The sequence below is a fragment of the Petaurus breviceps genome, unplaced genomic scaffold (assembly GCF_028583685.1).
Source record: "Petaurus breviceps papuanus isolate PSGF00001 unplaced genomic scaffold, PetGlider_PUasm1.0 79, whole genome shotgun sequence".
Lineage (NCBI taxonomy): Eukaryota > Metazoa > Chordata > Mammalia > Diprotodontia > Petauridae > Petaurus > Petaurus breviceps.
Genome location: NW_027186523.1, coordinates 32,773,314 through 32,791,890, shown reverse-complemented (window position 1 = coordinate 32,791,890; position 18,577 = coordinate 32,773,314). Strand labels below are relative to the sequence as shown.

Sequence of the window (18,577 nt, the reverse complement as noted above, 5' to 3'; positions counted from 1 at the left end):
TTTTTCTTATCATAATCCTTTAGTAGCAACATGGACACTTTGCCCTATTTTAACAAATGGAAAAATAACAATTTAAGCATTAACCACTGAATTTGGCAAAATAACAGGCATTTTTTGTGAGCTGAAAACGTGATTTAGTGTTAGTTGTTTTCTGAATGGTTTTCTACATTATCCTACTTAAGAGAAGATGAAAGCTGTAATCCTAATGGGTTTGCTTCTTGGGTAGTTGCCACTATGGGACTTTCTCACATGGGTCAGTTATTTGCCTTTTAGGCTTTTGCTTTGAACCTTTGAATCCAATTAATTTACTTTTTTTTCATTTTGGAAAATTTGCCTCTGGAAGTACTACTTTTATGTATGCTATAGCTTTGGGCCTTCTTTAATTTGGCAGACAAACTTAGATGCTTGGAAGCCCTGCTTTTTGGCAGCAAGAGAAATATGGTGACCCTGAGAGGCCCGGCCTCAGCTTTGCTAGGTTGGATATTTGAGAGAGATGAAGATTCTGGGCACTTCATTGAACTTATCTTATTGCTGAGAGACATGATTAATCCATTCCCATGTGCAGAATAAATCATTATTTGCCTCCAGCATAAATTCCCATTCTACCTGTTCCTGTACCTCCAAGCATTCATTTCAATACAGGCTGATTCAATGGCTGCCAATTACTTCATTATATGTTAACTTGCTAAAATGCCTAGAGTAAAAGCAAAGATTGTTTTGAGAAGCATATCCGCAGTGAATTAAATATGAAAATATTGCCCAGTGATTTTCCACTATGCCTCCTGGTACTCAACGATAATTCCAAATCCCTAGTGACTTTATTGTTATTATTATGAGTGAGAGTTATTTGTTAATAAGCAATCATTTTATAGTATATAAAAGACAAAAACTTTAGGGAATGATAAGCCTAAATAGATTACTTTTGTGAAAATCACATGTATATCTATGTTACACTGCTAGTGACCTGCAGAACCTTTTTTTTCAGAGTTTAGTTATTTGGATATATAATAAGTTACAGTGTTATTTAATGAGATCCAAATATCCCCAGCAACCCAGAAATAACATATAAAAGCTAATGATGGTTGAAATCAGTGTGACTTTTCTATATCTTATGTAGTGGGGTTTATTTTCACCAGGAGCTACAGATGAATTCACAGGGGAGGGGCAGTGTATACACACATATATACACACATGCACACACTCATGTATATACACACATATTTTAAATATTTATGTGTGTATTTTTTCATACAACTAATTTTCTCCTGACAACTCGGAGGAAATATCAGTAATGTTTTTACCTTTCAAGAAGTCATACCTTTTGAACCATCCTAATAACAAGAAATGAATGAATCACCAAGTGCAGAGAAGAAAATAAAAGGAGATTTCAAGGTAGATAGTAGAAGCAGAAAGTTACAACAGAAACACTGACTCGGTAATCTGAGGTTCTGGGTTCTGATGTCTCTTCTGATGATTATTACTTGTTTAACTTTGAGCAAATCATCTGGGCCCTGGTTGCTCATCTGTAGAATGAAGGATTGAACTAGACTATTTCTGAGTCTCTTTCCAGGGATGGATCTTTAGTTGAAAATGGATAGTTGGAGGGATAAGCCCTCCTTTGGATAGTTTTGAGAATGAGCACCTGCTGATGTACACTCTTGGAACTGCTAGTATTGTCAAAGGGTTTGGTAAGAGTTGTGAGGGGTTGAGTAATTGACTTCTTCCTGCCCTTGACTTCTGTGAGATACTAATTTGGAAAGTGATTTCATAAACTTGTTTGTTTGGGTTTATTTCATTCTAAGTTTCCACCTTAGTTACACTATATCCGGACTGACTGAATCAGAGAGATGTCTATTCCTGGGAACTCCTGGCTTAGTGAGAGCATGAAATTAACCAATTACTATTTATATTGTTACATGTGTCCTTTTACTTGAAATTAAGAAATATGTTTAATTTTAGCAATGGCAACAACACACTGTCAGTTCTGCTTAACAAAGTAGATCAATGTAGCACAACTCTCAATACCACTCTATTTATTTATTTTTTAGCTGAAATACATAGTGACAGTGTTATCTTGAGAGACGACTTTGACTCATACCACCAGCTGGAACTGAATCCAAATATATGGTAAGTTGCACAATTGTGATTCAATGTTTTGTTTTCCGTTGAGAAAGATACTGAAGACTCTTTTAATTCAATTCAACGATATGCCTGTCACGCATCCAGTTCCTGTTCAGAATCAGCGAGAGCTATGAAAGCCATAGAGCTAACATAGAGAATGTGGAGTTTTCTACATTGACATCTCTGAAATATGTCATAGAGTCCCAACTGGGATAATAATCATTATCATAGCTAGTATTTACATTGTGCTTTAAAAATATTCTCATCTAATCCTCACAACAACCCTGGGAGGTCGGTCTGACCGATTACTATTATTCCTCATTTTCCAGATGCAGAAATTGAGGCTGAGAAGGGTTAAGTGACTTGCTTTCAGGGGTCAGACTGCTAAGAAGAAGGACAGGGTTTGAACTCGGGCCTTTTTCACTCCAAGTCCATCACTTTTAGGCACTGTACCACTTAGCTGCTTTTGCCATTAACAGGGAAATTAGGAAGAAGGGAGGAATGGGGGAAAAAGAGAATGAGTTCAGTTTGGGGTTACACGTTTAATTTAAGATGTCTACTGGACATCTAGTTCAAGATATCCAATAGGCAACTAAAGAGGAAAACTTAAACAGAAGTTTAAAATCAGTAGAATTTGTTTTGAACAATATCATTTTACTTTATTAGTGCCCTCTGAAAGGGCTTTTTTAATAAGTTGAAAAATGTTTATTGAAAAAAGATGAGAGTTTTCTAGGCATATCCTTTATTCCTGCAGGATTCTCCAGTTCTCTTAGAAACTTGATATTTTCTTTTATAGTCCTTTAATACTGATATTATCATAGAATTTGTTCCTTTCAAGGTGGGTTCACTTTAGTAAGGGTAATTTGTTTTGGTCAAGGATTTTTTTTTTTTTTGGTGAATACAAATTGACTCTCATATGATTCAAATTCTGTTTTTTTATCTAAGAAGAGCAATTGATTTTCTTTCATCTATGTTTATAACTGATTCTGATATATGTCTTGACCAATATTATGGATTTGGTGCTTTTTTGCTTATCATGATTTTTTTTTCAAATTCTTTGACCTAGACTCCCTTTCTCCCCACCAAAACCTATGATATTTGAAATTACAGTATTCCTGTCTTTAGTATCTCATGTGCTTTGTGATATGTTTTCTAATGGCGTATTACCCTTTATCCCCCACAACATTCTTTTACCATCTTTAAGGTCACTATATAAAACTGGCAAAACTCTTAATCTTTGAAAGATTATGTAGTTTGATGGATCTGTGATGAGACGTAGAACTGTACATGATGGGGAACTTGTTACCTCAGCCTAAGTGTAAGTGAAAATCATTTCCTTTGCTAGTTCATTTAAATATGTCTGGTGTCTTCCTGAGCTATAACAGACAAATGATTATGAAAGAAGTTTTAGAATGGAAGGCATGAAAAGAATATAAATCAGGGCAAAATTATGGAAAGGAAAAGAAGAAAGCAAACCATCCAACTTCCTTAATAAAGTCTCATTTTTACTTATTTTGGATATAATATGCAGTCTAGCCTAGAATAGACATTGTAAACTTTCTAAGGTCAAGAAAATAATTTCTCAGAGTTGGGTATTATAACAAAGCATTTTCAGTAAAGTAGCACCAAATCTCTATTGAACCAAAACACAATTTCTCCTAAATTCTTAAGGTCTTCTCATTCTAAAGAGCCCAAGATGTCTCTTTCTCCTGCATCAATTAATAATCACTAAATATTTAGTAAGTACCTACTATATACCAGGCACTGTGCTAAGCACTGGGGATACAAAAAGAGAGGCAATAGATAGTCCCTACCCACTAGGAGCTTACAGTTTATTGAATGATAAAACATACAAAAAATATACAAATCAAGTTATATACAGGATGATTAGGAAATAATTAAAAGACAGAAAGCACTGGAATTAATAGAGATGAGAGTATCAAAGCAGAGAGTGTTCAGCAGTGTTAAAAAACTGCTGAGAGATCAAGGAGAAGGAGGTTTGAGAAAAGGGCATTGAATTTAGCATCTAAAAGGTCATTAGTAATTTTGGAGGGAGAGTTGTGGTGGAATGATGAAGTTGAAAGCCAGTCTATAAGGAGTTAAGAAGAGAGTGAGAGAATGGAGATAATGGAGGCACCTATTGTAAATGATCTTTTTTTTTTTTGAGAAGTTTAGCTATAAAGGCCAGAAGTATAGGATGGTATTTGGGAACTGAAGGATCAAGGGAGGTGTTTTTTTTCAGGATAGGAGAAACGGGAGTGTTTGTACACAGTAGGAAATGAGCCACTAGAGAGGGAAGGATTGAAAATCAATTAAAGAGTGGTGAGAGGGGGCAATCTATTGGAGGAGACAGATGGAATGGGATCACTTGAACAAGTTGAGTCAGCATTGTTAAGAAGTTAAAGGCATTTCATCATGTGAAATGGGGTTATGGAAGAAAAAGAGGTAGAAGGTACCTGAGTGAAAGAAGATGAAGAAGAGGGAGTTCATGGAGAATAGCCTCATTTTTTTTCTGTAAAATATGAGGCAAAGTTGTCAGCTGAGAGAGTGGTGACAGGGGACACCCACAGGAGACTTGAGGAGGGATGGGAAGGTTTGGAAGAGTCACTATGGAGAGTGGGAGAGTGGGTTGATAAGGGAGGTATAGTCGCATTACCTGGGGCAGTGAAGACTCAGTTGAAGTTATGTAACAAATCTGTAGTGGACCCAGTCATTAACAGTTGCATGATTTTTGCCACTTTCATTCAGCAGCACATGTGTAGACACTATTTTAACTTTGTTCATTCGATAGCTTGCATGTTTTCATTTCTTAACAATACATGTGATCCTCCTTCCTCCCCTGAAAGCACAGGGGAAAGTTTCATTCATTTGGTTGAGAGGGTAAGAGAAAACTTATCCCCTTTGGTTTGGAAGTGTCATGGCTTTGTATGGGACCCCTCTCTCTGAGCCTTGCTGTACAAAACAGTAGCAAAGTACTTGGGTATACTAATGGTCAAACAATCATACCTTTGCTTTTGAGGGAAAAAATTACTAAATGGTTCTGCAGAAGAGATAAAATATGTTAAAATGTATTTTTGTGGGAGTACAAATCAAGAAACTGGGGTTATGTCTACATGTTGCCAAAAGGCTCTGCTGATTTATTTTTCAGTCCAGTCATACATCTCACTACATTGCCTCATACTGACACAAACTAATGTCTATAAAAGTTAATTTCCTAAGTCTTCAGAACTTAAAAATTCCAAACAAAAGTCTTATGCATGTAATAGATGCTTAGTAAATGTTTAGTGATTGATTAAGACTTTCTAATATATTAAATGGCATTGTTTGAAGTTATTAAGTAGAAGAAATATTACAAGTTTAAAAAGCATACCTGTCCTCATTCTTCCACAACATTCCTTCCTCCCCTCTCCATTCTCCCACTTTTACCCTCTCTTTCTTTCCCCTTCCCTCCCTTCACTTCTGACCAAATGGCCAGTTTTTTTTGGTCTGGTCCATAAACATAACTCTACTCCTGACTCTTAACTGTTGCTTTCACTCAACCGAATATGCCATTGGACCAAATGCAATAGTAAGAGGAGGGAAGAAGATGGAATAAACATTAAGTACCTACTATGTGCCAGGTTCTGTGTTAAACGCTTTACAAATATTATCTCAGTTCATCCTCTCAACAAACTTTGGAAGTAGATGCTATTATTATCCCCATTTTACAGTTGAGGAAACTGAGGCAGACAGCAGTTAAGTGACTTGCCTTTGGCCACACAGTGTCTGAGGCTTTATTTGAGCTCAGCTCTTCCTAACTCCAGCCCAAATGTCCTATCTATTGTGCTACCTACCTGCTGCAGAGAGTTTAAGTTGATTTCCACAAATCTCTCACCATTCTTGGAAAACAATTTTCTTCTCCTTCTTCCTGCCTTTCTCCTAACAAGGGAACATTTATTGAGAAGATACTAAGTTCAAGCCACTGTGCTTTCTGCCTTAGTTATATAGTGGCAGCCAAAGACTAACAGGTAGGAAGAAGAAAACCTGAGATGTCTCCATGTAGTTCAATTCAAATAAGTTCTGTTCAACAAACATTTCTATTAAGCACTTAGATCATGCAAGACATTATATTCCTCTCTGGAATTTCAGGAACAGTACCTCCTTATTATTGGTATCAATGTTTCATTCAGTCTCAGTGACATTGTTTTTCAAGTATGCTTAATCAGATCCAAAACCTTAATACTTTAAAAAAAAATACATTATGCAACACCAGCTATTTGACAAAGGTTAAATCACTGGATCACAGACTTAAAGCCACAAAGGATTTTATAGGTCATCTACCTCAAACCTTTCATATGAAGAAATGAGGTCAGAGAAATTGACTTGCCAGGGTTCATATAGATAGAAAATAACAGAGCCTGAGTTTGGACCAGGGATAGGGACTCTGATGCCAATTCAGTGTCCTTTCCACCAAATAAAAGATTGATCTCTTAAGAATGACATGTGAAGAACAGAGTTTCCATCAAGGACTCTTAACTTTCTTGTGTATGTCATGGACCTCCTTAGCAGTCTGGTGAAGTCTGTTGACCCATTCTCAAAATAATATTTTTAAATATGTAAAATAAAATATCTAATATTACAGAGGAAATCCAATGTTAGAGAAAGAGACAATTTCTGTGTAATTTTTTCCTCATCCAAGTTCAGTGATCTCATGGAATTTATCCATAGACCTCTGAGATTTCTGTGGATCTTGATCAAGAACCCCTGGCTGAGGATACATAGTGATACTTAAAAGGACTAGGAAACAGATTAATCTTTTTAAAAAAAAATGAAACAGAGAGGCCTTTATCTTCCAGGCATCTCTGAAGTCAAGGATAAAAACTTGCTTTGTTGAACAACTGAAATGTTTATCCCCCTTAATGCTTACCGTATGAGGATCACAGAAGGCATCCGGAACTATAATATTACTAGACTAGGATGTTCTAGTAGGAAACAAGGGACTGTTGGAAAAATAAGATGACAAATGGTGACTAGACAACAACAGATGTTTCCCCTCCAGCACAATGATAGAACGAGAATAACAGAGAGGTAGCATTCAGGAGAGAGCAAGGAAGAACAGTGGCAACCTCTCAGAAAGTGGCTCTAGATGAATGTGATGTGCCCCCAGTAGGGACAGGATACATCAGAAATGAAGACAAAGATGAAGACATCTCATGTACTGTAGGTAATTGAGTACTTCAATCAATCTGCTTAGGGGACAAAATGCCAGGCAGCTAGGAGGATGAAAATCACTGCAAGGATTGCCTAGGATAGAGAAAATTAGCTTAATTGCTCAAATCAAGGAGAGAAGCTCTACCAAAGACTGGAACATTTCTGTTTCTGTATGTAAAGGTGATAATTATAGGGTCAGGGAAATACAAATCGAGGAGGACTGTGCTGTTGGCAGCAGTTGAGCAATTAAATTCATGGAAGCAATTAATTTCAAAAAGCAATAAGAGTCGGGATCTGACTTATATAGTATCCTATGACTCTGGAGAAAATAAATAAAATAGGAGAGAGGGAGGGAGGGAGAGAGAGAGACAGAGACAGAGAGAGACAGAGAGAGACAGAGAGAGACAGAGACAGAGAGAGACAGAGACAGAGAGAGAGAGACAGAGACAGAGAGAGAGAGACAGAGACAGAGAGAAGACAAGACAAGACATGGAGTGAGAGAGGAAAGGAGGCATGGAGGGGAAAGAGAGATTTAGTCTCTAGGGGTATTCAGGATAATGGGAGCAATTTTAAAAATGACTGAGAATGTTCGACACTCCCTGACTTCCCTCTTTCGGATATGGTCCCTTACTTCTCCCAAGGACCCAGTCTCAGAGCCTCACTCACGTTCAGCTGTTCTGTGCCTCTCAGCTCTGACATCCATTCAGTTGTTGAGCCTTAATTCAGCCTCTCAGATATCTCAAATATTCATCTCCTCTTCCTTTTCCACTCATGCTATTCCCCCATTCTGATTAAAATCCTCATTACCCGTTGTCTGGATTGCTATGATCGTGATCCATGCTTTTTCCCTGCCTCAAGTCTTTCTTCCATCCTTCAGAGTATTGCCAAAGATATCTCTCAATGTACAGCTCTAATCACTTAAAATTATCGGCAGCTTTTCTTTGCTTACAAAACACAGAGTCGTTATCCTACCATGCAAAGATGACCACAATCTGGCTCTGGCCAGACTTCCCAGGCTTCATGCACACATTTTCCAGCATTCTCTAGACAGCCAAACTGGACTATTGGAAATTCCCAAATCTCTTTCTGCCTTTTTCTATTTCTGCATATGTGTACCTTAAATATATCCCGACCTATTGAAATACTTCCTTCATGAGCCACCTTCTTTGGTCCCCTATTTAGAAGTAATAATTTCTTCCTCTAAGCTATCCTAGCTCTCTGTTTGACATGGGCAATTCCTCATATTCTAAATTGTATCTTAATAATCTGTAAACATGATTTATAAACTTGAGATAGGAACTGCATTGGTGCCACCACAACTATCAAAGTATAGTTCTTTGCAGATTGTAGACAAAATAAATATTTCTAGAATTGATTTCAATCTTTTCTATGATTCCTGATTTTACTTGCAAAGGGAAAGGAGAGATGAAGTGACCATGACAACTCAACAAATATTATAATATGAGTAGTAGTAGTAGTAGTAGTAGTAGTAGTAGTGGTAGTAGTAGTAGTAACAGCAACAGTAACAGTAACAAAAGCTAGCATTTATATAGCACTTTAAGGACTTTCCAAATATTTCTTTTTATGCTTACAACAACTAAGTGAAAGCAAAATGCTCTTGTGCCCATTTTACCAATGAGGAAACTGAGACAAACAGTGGTTCAAAATTAAGAGTCACAAAGATAATGTGTCTGAAAATAAATTTAAACTCATGGCCTCCTAACTTAAGACAGCTAGGTGGCACAGTGGATGGAGTGCTAGGTGTAGAATCAGGAAGATCTGAGTTCATATCCAGCCTCTGACAAATACTAGTTATATGGCCCTGGGCAAGTCACTTAACCCCTATATGCCTCAGTTCCTCATTTGTAAAAGAGGGATGCACTGGAGAAGGAAATGGCAAACTACTCCAGTATCTTCACCAAAACAAATAAACAAACAAAAAAATCTTTGGGCAAAAAAAACCAATGGGCAATATCTACAGGGTCATGTAGAGTCAGCCACAACCAAATGATTGAAAAATAACAATTTCCTAACTTCAAGTCTACAACTATATTTACTAAGCCACCTGCCCCATTATTTAGGAAATGCCTATTATGTACAAGACACTATGCTAGGGTCTAAATATACATGTAGAAAGAATAATTCCTTCCCTTTAGAAGTATATCATTTTATAGGGAAGAGAAGACTATTCTAAATTAGAATGATTTTTTTTGCACAGTTATTTCTTTTGTGGTTCCATAGCTCACTATTTACTACTGCTATTATCCAAGAGTGAAACAACAGCAAATGTAACAGCATCTCAACTACTAGAAATCTGAGTATGAGAATGAGAGTGGAAATACAATATCCAGACAATCAGGACTAAAGCAGATTAGGAACATTACTAGGAAAAACATGGAAAGAAAAACCCTTCACTGACAGTCTAGCTACTCAATGGATAAGAGGAATTGAGAGTCAGAACTCTCACAGTGAGAAGTAGAAGTACAAAGTGTCCAGAAAATGGTCTGCTCCATAGTTTGAAGTAACTCATGATTTCCATTCCCTTAGCTAAATCATCATCATCATCATCATCATCATCATCACCATGTTTATGAAGTACTACTAGACAGAGTCATATTATAAAATGTATGCTTATACTTTATGATGCCAGGCAACAGTTTATTAGTTAATGTCATTGAGTCCAACGCTGGCCATTTCCAGATACAAGATATCATGGGTAGATAGAGTACCATTCTCAGGCATGGTGACAAATTTCATTTTTCTCATGCTCAGGAAAGAATGATGATTAGATAATGCATAATTGTCAGTGTGTTTCCAGTTGATTAACTTGTCTGGGCAGTGGACCTGACCAAAGGCTGAGTGACTTCATTTTGACCCAAGAAGAGCAATGATCATTGTCAAAGACATTACTCTTGAAAAACGGCCTTTCAGTTGTTTATTTATTGTCTGTCATTGGTGTGATGTCACTGCAAACTATTCATAAATCTCCAGTTTGTGCAAAGAGTTCAAATGAATATAATTTCCCCATTAATCCTCCTCCTCTTTTTCCTCTTTCCTGCCTGCTGAAAGCCATGTATATGAATCACTCCAATTATTATATGTGTGGGCCCACAGACTTCAGTGACATTTAAATTTCAAATTCTCCATTGTATTTCAGAGATTCCTCTGTGTCTGCTGAATAGTGCTGCAGCAGAGTCTCTCTGGCTTATTTTCATACCTAACAATTTTGAAAGGATGCATTAACCACCTAATTGTGACTTTAAAAACTTAGTCTTTCCAACTCAGATACACATCTCACATGATTCTTTGTTGTAGAACAAAGAACAAACACCAAAATAATTGAGAGCAGAAACAAAGAACTGCCATCAGAATAATGAAACTTCTACCTGTCGGGAGAATTGTTACAGTAAAATAAAAAGGTTCACTTTGAAGCATGTTAATATTTATGGTTTGACTCCAACTTTGTTGGTCAACAAAAATACTCTCAGTGATGGAGGGTTTCCTTGTTTCATTGAGACTAAAAACATAATTTTGCATTAAGTAGATTGTCATAAATAATCGCTAAGCTATAATGTTTTCAAAGAAAACTGGGAATGGATTGCTACATGATTATTTCAGACTAACATATTTTCTACTGGTACTATTTATTGGTTACAACTTGCCATTTGTAAGATTTCATTATAAAAGCAGATTTCCGCCCTTTTACATTAAAAATATAAAATTGTCAGAGGCAACAAGGTGCTGTGATAGATAGAGTACCGGCCCCAGGAGCAGGAGCACCTGAGTTCATGCCCAACTTCAGACAGTTGACACTTACTAGCCATGTGACCCTGTTAGTACTCCTACCAGTGATGCAGATCACAATTCAAGGTAATTAACACAACACAAGGCAATTAACCCCAATTGCCTTGACAAAAAAAAATAATAATAAAATTGTCTGAAACAATTCAGATACAGTTACAAAATTTACATGTAGCTAAAAACTTCTGGTGACAAAAACAATAGCATGATTGTCAGATTGCTTAGAAATGAGTATTGTTCTTTCAGTGGCTTCATGTTTTATACACATTAAAGAATTGATACCAAGCATGTTTTGTAATAGAAAAATAAAGATTAGATGAGGAGCCAAAGGAACCTGCCATAAAATATTACAAAATATCACTGTCAGGAGTAAATAGAATACCTTTCTGACTCATATAGTAATTGTCATATCCTTATGAGACAAATAAAGAAAGTTGGCCTAGCCTAGGGATGTGATTAATGTCAGATTCTTTACTAGATCTCTTTAGAAACTCCAAATCAGGGCAGCTAGGTGGTACGGTGAATAGAACACCAGCGCTGGAGTCAGGAGGACCTGAGTTCAAATTCGGTATCAGACACTTAACAGTTACTAGCCGTGTGACCTTGGGCAAGTCACTTACCCCAAATTGCCCTGCCCTCCCACCCTCCAAAAAAAAAAAAAGGAAAAAAAAGAATCTCTGAATCCAGAAACCAGATTGGTTCCTTTGAAAGGACAATTTAACTGGGAATTACTTAAAAATTAGTTTTTCCAGCAGTTCTGCTCTCTGAACACAATTTAAGAAAACTCAATTTCTGAAAGAAAGTGTAAGAAATCAAATTGTAAAACAAAGAGACTAAACTGTGGGATGTAATAGCCAATAAACAGCAAGACTGTTATCTGTAACACTGAAGTAACATCCTTTGGTACTTATGCTATGTTCCATAGAATTAGAGTTAAGTATCCATCTATTTGCAATCTTCTCAAAGAGTACCATCTGATTTTAAATGCTCAAGTCATGAAGATTAATCTGTTAGACAGAGGAAAACCTTTTGAAAAATTGATGAGGCATCTCATAGTGGTTTATAATGTGAAATAATGAAATGAAATGAAGGTGTGCATCAAACAGATGTAATCCTAGATTTTATTGATTTGGTTGCTTACTCTTCTGATACAGATTATGCCATATGCAGACCTTTTTTCATGTGAAACCCTACTTCTTCTTTTAGTATTTCAAGTGTACTAATACACTACTTGGCCTTTCTATTTATTTTCTGTCTCTGGCTACATGACCATCCAACCTCATTTTTTGCTTACACATATCCCAAATAATGGATTTTATACCACTTCCTGAATGTGAGTCATTATGGGTAACACAGTCTGTTTCTGTTCATTGTACACCATTCCTTTGCCATTTCTTTTGATCATTTGTGATTTCAATTCTTTTGATATTGTGAAATTTTAGGATTTATGGCTATGTAATATATCAAGGAGGATATTAATATTAAGGAGTCATCTTTTAATGACTTTTCTACGTTTTAATATTCAGCACCAAATTTTGTCATATAAGTGTCACTCATATTCTTCATCTGCTTGGGCAAATGTTGTATGGAGTCATTAAAGGGGAAGAGACTTGATAATCAAAAGAATCATTATGAGAATTTTGTGACAAAGTGACTAAGTCTAAGGAAACGATAGTTCTTGTTTTGTTTTGGTAATTAGTAAACGATCATATATTAAACATCTATAATGCATCAGTCACCATGCTAAGCCCTAGGGATACAAAGATGGGGGGGGGATAGCCCATGTTCAAAAGGACTCATAATCTGATGAGGGACAGAATATGTGAACTGTTTACAAATAAGATACAGACAGTATAAATTGGGAATCTTATCGGATGGTAGGCACTAAGATTAAGGAGGACTGGAAAAGTCTCCTTGCAGAATGTGAGACTTTATCTGAGACTTGAAAGAAGCCAGGGGAGCTAAAAGGTGGTGAGGAGAAGGGGGAGAATTCCAGGCATGAAAGACATCTAGTGAAAAGGCAGAGTTGAGAATTGGATCATCTTGGCAGCTAGGTTGCTCAGTGCTTAGAGTACTGGACCTGCAGTCAGGAAGACCTTGGTCCAAATTCATTCTGAGATACTGTGCAATCCTAGGCAAATTGCTTAACCTCTCTCTGCCTCAGTTTCCTCACATGCAAAATGAATATAGTAAGAACACTTACCTCTAAGTGATGTTGTTAGGATGAAATGAGATAATATTTGTAAAGCACTTTGCAAATCTTAAAGGATAATATAAATGTTAGATATTTTTCTGTGCACACACAAGCAAGGAGGCCAGTGTCCCTAGATCACAGAATACTTGTAGGGGAGTACAGTATAAGACCAATGGAAAGATAGGAAGGGACCAAATAATGAAAGGTTTTAAAACCAAACAGAGGATTAATTTATGTTTTATCCTGGGCTTAATATTTAACAAACTGTACTTTATTTAATGGGGTTGGGGTACCATGGTCACACTTTAGTTATTAGGAAGATCAATTTGACAACTGAGAGGAGGCTGAATTAGAATGGAGAGGAACTTGAGGCAGGGAGACCAACCAACAAGTTATTGCTACAGGTGTGAGGAGATGAGGGCCCTTACCAGGATGGTGATAGCATCAGAAGAGAGAAGTGGGGTGTATACAAGAGGTGTTAAGAAGGCAGAATCAGAAGACTTTGACAGCATATTGGATATGGGGGTGGGAGATGAGAATGACACCTAAGTTAAAAGCCTGGGTAGCTATAAGGATGGTGGTACCCTTAGAAGTTTCCTAGGGAACCTGGAAAGGAGAGAGGATTTAGGAGGAAAGATCAGGAGTTCAGTTTTGATCGTATTGTGTTTAAGATTTCTGTGGGACATTCAAGATATCTACTAGGCAGTTGCATATGCAAGACTAAAGATCAGGAGAGAGATTGGGGCTGGATGAATAGATCCGAGAATCATCTAGACAGAGATAACTTTTAAAACTTATTATTTGTTTATTTTGAACATTTAAAAAATTTTGAGTTCTAAATTTACTCCTTCCCTCCAGCTCCTCCCCCACTCATTGAGAAGGCAAGCAATATGATATCAGCAAGCAATATATCAGTTCTACATGTGAAATCATGCAAAACATATTTCCATATTAACCAAGAGATAATAATTGAAACTTTGGAAGCATGTGATCACCAAGTGAAAAGGTATAGAGGGAGAAGAGAAGAGGGCCCAGGACAGCCACATGGATGACCCCCACATTTAGTGGGCATGACTTAAATGAAAATCCAGCAAAGGAAACAGAGGAGGGGTCAACCCAGTAGGAGGAAAGCCAGGAGAGATCACTGTCATAAAAACCTAGTGAGAAGAGAGTACCAAGGAGAGGAGGGAGATCAGCAGTGTCCAAGGCTGCATAGATGTCAAAAAGGATGAGGACTGGGGAAAACCACTGGATTTGGCAATCGAAAGATTATCAGTAAGTTTGCAGAGAGTAATTTTGGTTGCTTGATGAGGACAGAAGCCAGACTACAAAGACTTAAGAGAGTGAGCAGTGGCCTATTGAAGGTTACCTTCTCAAGGAGTTTAAGTCACAAAAGGGAAGAGAGACATAGGAAAGTAGTGAATGAGAAAGGACAGGGTCTCAAATGGAATCAAGGCAGCTAAATCATTTATTTTCTTTCCTAAGGAGAATCTGGAGATCTTTCTATTTTGCTTCAAAATGATGGTATTTTCTTGTTTAGTTTATAACAAGGTCTATATGAGTATGATTCACTTCTCCCAGGAGAGAAAGAGCTCAAGATTTAAGAGCTTTATATTTATTTTGTCTTCATTCTACATATATTCTCTGTAGATTTAGATATGTATACATTCATTCTCCTAACAGAATGTAAGCCTCTTGAGAGCAGGGGTTATTTCAGAGGATTAGTTTTGTCTTTGTATCCTCAGTAGTTGGTCAAGTACCTGGCACATAGTTAGTGCTTTAAAAATTCTTCTTGATAGGTTGATGCTTGATCTTTGGAAAGAGACATATAATGAAATTGCTTCAATACTGCAATGGATTTAGGATCTCATCACTGTTAGTACTCCTACCAGTGATGCAGATCACAATTCATCCGTGGCTGTTTAACTTGTGCATCTCACGATGGGAGTTACATAGCATAGTGGGGAATTTCTTGTGGGTCACTCGACATTGTGGAGATATTAACAGAGTGAATGAGCTATCCAAAGGTTATCCCTCATTCTCACTAAATAACTGACCCATATTTTTTTCTAGCAATGCATCTCTCTGGTAGTGCCATTCGCAACACTTCTGCACAGTTATTCCTTTGTACTGTATTCCAGCCTGCTCATAGATAATATATGCTTATTCTTTGTCCTTTGGGTGAACCTCATCTTCAGTGTTTTGATGTTCCATAAGTCATAGGCATCAAGCATCACAAGTAGAAAAGTGTTGCTAAAATAGATTATTGCTAAAAAGATGGATCTTTACTTCAGAGAGAAATTCAAGATCATTAAACATATTTAACAATTTCTCAAAGACAACCAAGCCTATTCTCCTCCTGTTCACCTCTGAGACCATCTCATTTTCTATTTGTAGTGTCTCCCCAAGACACACATGTGTGTCTATAGACATAGATATATGTATAATATTATCTTTAAAACTCTATAGCATAATCTAGAAGGTAACCATTCTTTACTCATTATTTTTATGTGTCACTACTTAGGTCAAACTCTTTTGAGTAATTATGAATCCCATTTAGGAGACTGCAGTATTCTAGAACTTTGTCCATTCAGCTCAATGTCTTCACCAAATAGCAGCATCTGAAGCACCTCACTTATTCATAGGGAACGTCTTTGCCATTTGGTTTCTATGCCAGCCAGCCTCCATTATGGTGGAGACTCCTTTTGTTGAGTGTAAATCTACTCACTTTATGCTGAAGAAGAGGCTTGAACTTTGATCTTCTTGATTTCAGAGAGCCCAGCATTTTATCTATTTGACCCCTCCTGTTGCCACAATCATACTTCATATTCATTGATAATAGACGTTCTTCATTAGCAAAATCTCTGGGTGTAGTAATTATTGAGAAGGTTCATACCATGATCAGTAAAGATCATTTTAATATAAAGTTTTACGAGGAGCAGTGGTTAAAAGCTTAGGCAATTTTCATATATCAAACTAGAGGTTTGCTAACCTGTACAATCCTATGGAGGCAGCATGTCAGATAACTTGTTTGTCTCAGTTTCCTCAACTGCAAAATGAGGATAATAATGGTACCTACCTCACACAATTACCATGAGGATCAGATGCTAATATCTGTAAAGCACTTAACACAGTGCTTAGCACAGAGTAGTAGTTCCTTGATAAGAGCTGGTACCCCCCTACTTCCATCTTTCTCTGTATAGAACTGAACACAGACATATAATAACCTCACAGTTCTCTCCATCCATCCCTGAGAAGAGACTGCATGGTTTAGGGAAGGAGAATGGGAATATGCATTTATATAGTGACTATTACTATGTGCCAGATCCTGTCCTGAGCATTACTTTATAGAGTATGGTATTTGGAGTCCTGAGATTGAACAGAGGAAGACTGGTTTAGATCCCAAATCTGATACTTACTAGCTGTGTGATCCCTGGGTATGTCAAGGAAGTTTGGGGCATGTCAGGAAATCTAGGGTTTAATTAGTACTACTACAATATAGAGTTGCTATCTGTGTCAGTGAAGGAAGGTCTGATACTGAGAATGTCCCACCCTTATGAAAAAAATCAGCCCATTAAAGCTTGCAGAAGGCTTTACATATCTTATAACAGTGATGATGATGATAACAATAACAAAAGCTAACATTTATATAGCACTCACTATATGCCAGGCACCAAGCTGAGTGCGTTACAATTTTTCTCTCATTTGATCCTCACAGCAACCTAGGGAAGTAAGCACCATTATTATCATATGTACAGTCGAGGAAACTGAGACAAACAGAGGTTAAGTGACTGGCCCAATGTCACTCAGCTAGCAAGTGTCATGCTCTGATATACACAATAACCTTATGAAGAAGGTATTACACATAATCCCCTTATTGTAGATGGAATAGAAATGGAGGCCACTGAACAATACATAAAGATCCCCATAGCTGCATATTGACTTATAAAACTTACTGTACCTTTAGTTATTTTCTTACACATTTCCCAATTATATTTTAATCTGCTTTGGGAATATTGACACCTCTATGTAGAGGAATAAACTAAGGCTCAGAGAGCTGATTGTCAAGCTAATAAGTGGGGGCCATCTTCAGTACTCCTGATCTATATCTGGCCCCTGGACCCAGATGGCTCTGGAAGAAAAAGTGAGGCTGGCGACTTTGCACAGCCCTGCCTCACTTAAATACATCTAATTCACTGGAAAGTCATGGTGTCACCTCTCTGATGTCATGGTCTTCTTCCAGAATGAAGGACTAACAACAATGACTGATAAGTATTAGAGGCAAAAATCAAGCCAAGGTGTCCACGACTCCAAATACAGTGTTGTGTTCATTGGATCATGCTGCTCGTTGTTTAAATATTTGTGTCATTCCTGGTGTTCTCAGATTTGTTGTTGCCTACACTTGCCCACCTTGAGTCATTTCACAGTGTCATAGATACCCATCCATGCTGAGGATATCATTGGAACAAGAAGCCTTTCGTATTTCCTTTTTCTTTTATTACTCTCAGTGACCACAGGTTGAAGATAGACTACTTGCACCATTTAAAAGGGGGTATCATAATTAAAACTGTACCACTCATGTTAAACCTCAAAGTAATTTTCCCAAAGTTGTAGGCTCTCTATATAGAAGAGATTCATATAGCAAGGAAGTAGATACCAATGGAGGAAATCCCCCCAAATCCTTAAAGCAGTTGAGACCTAGGCTTTAAAATTCGACTTAAAATTGTGTGTGTGTGTGTGTGTGTGTGTGTGTATCTTCCTAGCACCAAGGTGAAGAACAGTTAAATGGCACAGTGGATAGAGCAGGGGTGAGGAGCCTGCAGCCTTGGGGTCACATGTGGCCCTCTAAGTCTTCAAGTGTGGCCCTTTGAATTCAAATTTGGATTGGCATGTGAGGACCTAGAGGGCCAAATGTGGCCTTGAGACCACAGGTTCCACAGCCCTGGGATAGAATTTCAGACCTGGAGTCAGGAAGGCTCATTTTCCTGAGTTCAAACCTGGCCATAGATACTTGCTATCTGTGTGACCCTGGGCAAGTCACTTAACACTGTTTGCTGAAGTTTCCTCTTCTATAAAATGAGCTAGAGAAGGAAATGGCAAATTGCTGCAGTATCTTTGCCAAGAAAACCCCAAATAGGGTCATGAAAAGTCTGACATGACTGACAGAACAAAGAGTGCTAACATATTTTCCCTGGATTCTTATTTTTAAAACAGTGAAAATTTTTCTCTAAGAGGTTCATGATCCAATGATACAGTAACCTATTTAATAGT

At 37.4% G+C, this 18,577-nt stretch overlaps 1 protein-coding gene across 2 annotated transcripts in view; it reads left to right on the top strand.

Annotated features, from left to right (window-relative positions):
* The window catches only part of LOC138175901 (reelin-like), a 566,655-nt gene that overhangs the window by 235,231 nt on the left and 312,847 nt on the right, over positions 1–18,577 (top strand). For both annotated transcript variants that reach the window (XM_069106558.1, XM_069106557.1), the window contains exon 6: positions 2,049–2,127. In XM_069106558.1, the coding sequence (XP_068962659.1) occupies positions 2,049–2,127 (79 nt within the window). The remainder of the gene's footprint in view (positions 1–2,048; positions 2,128–18,577) is intronic.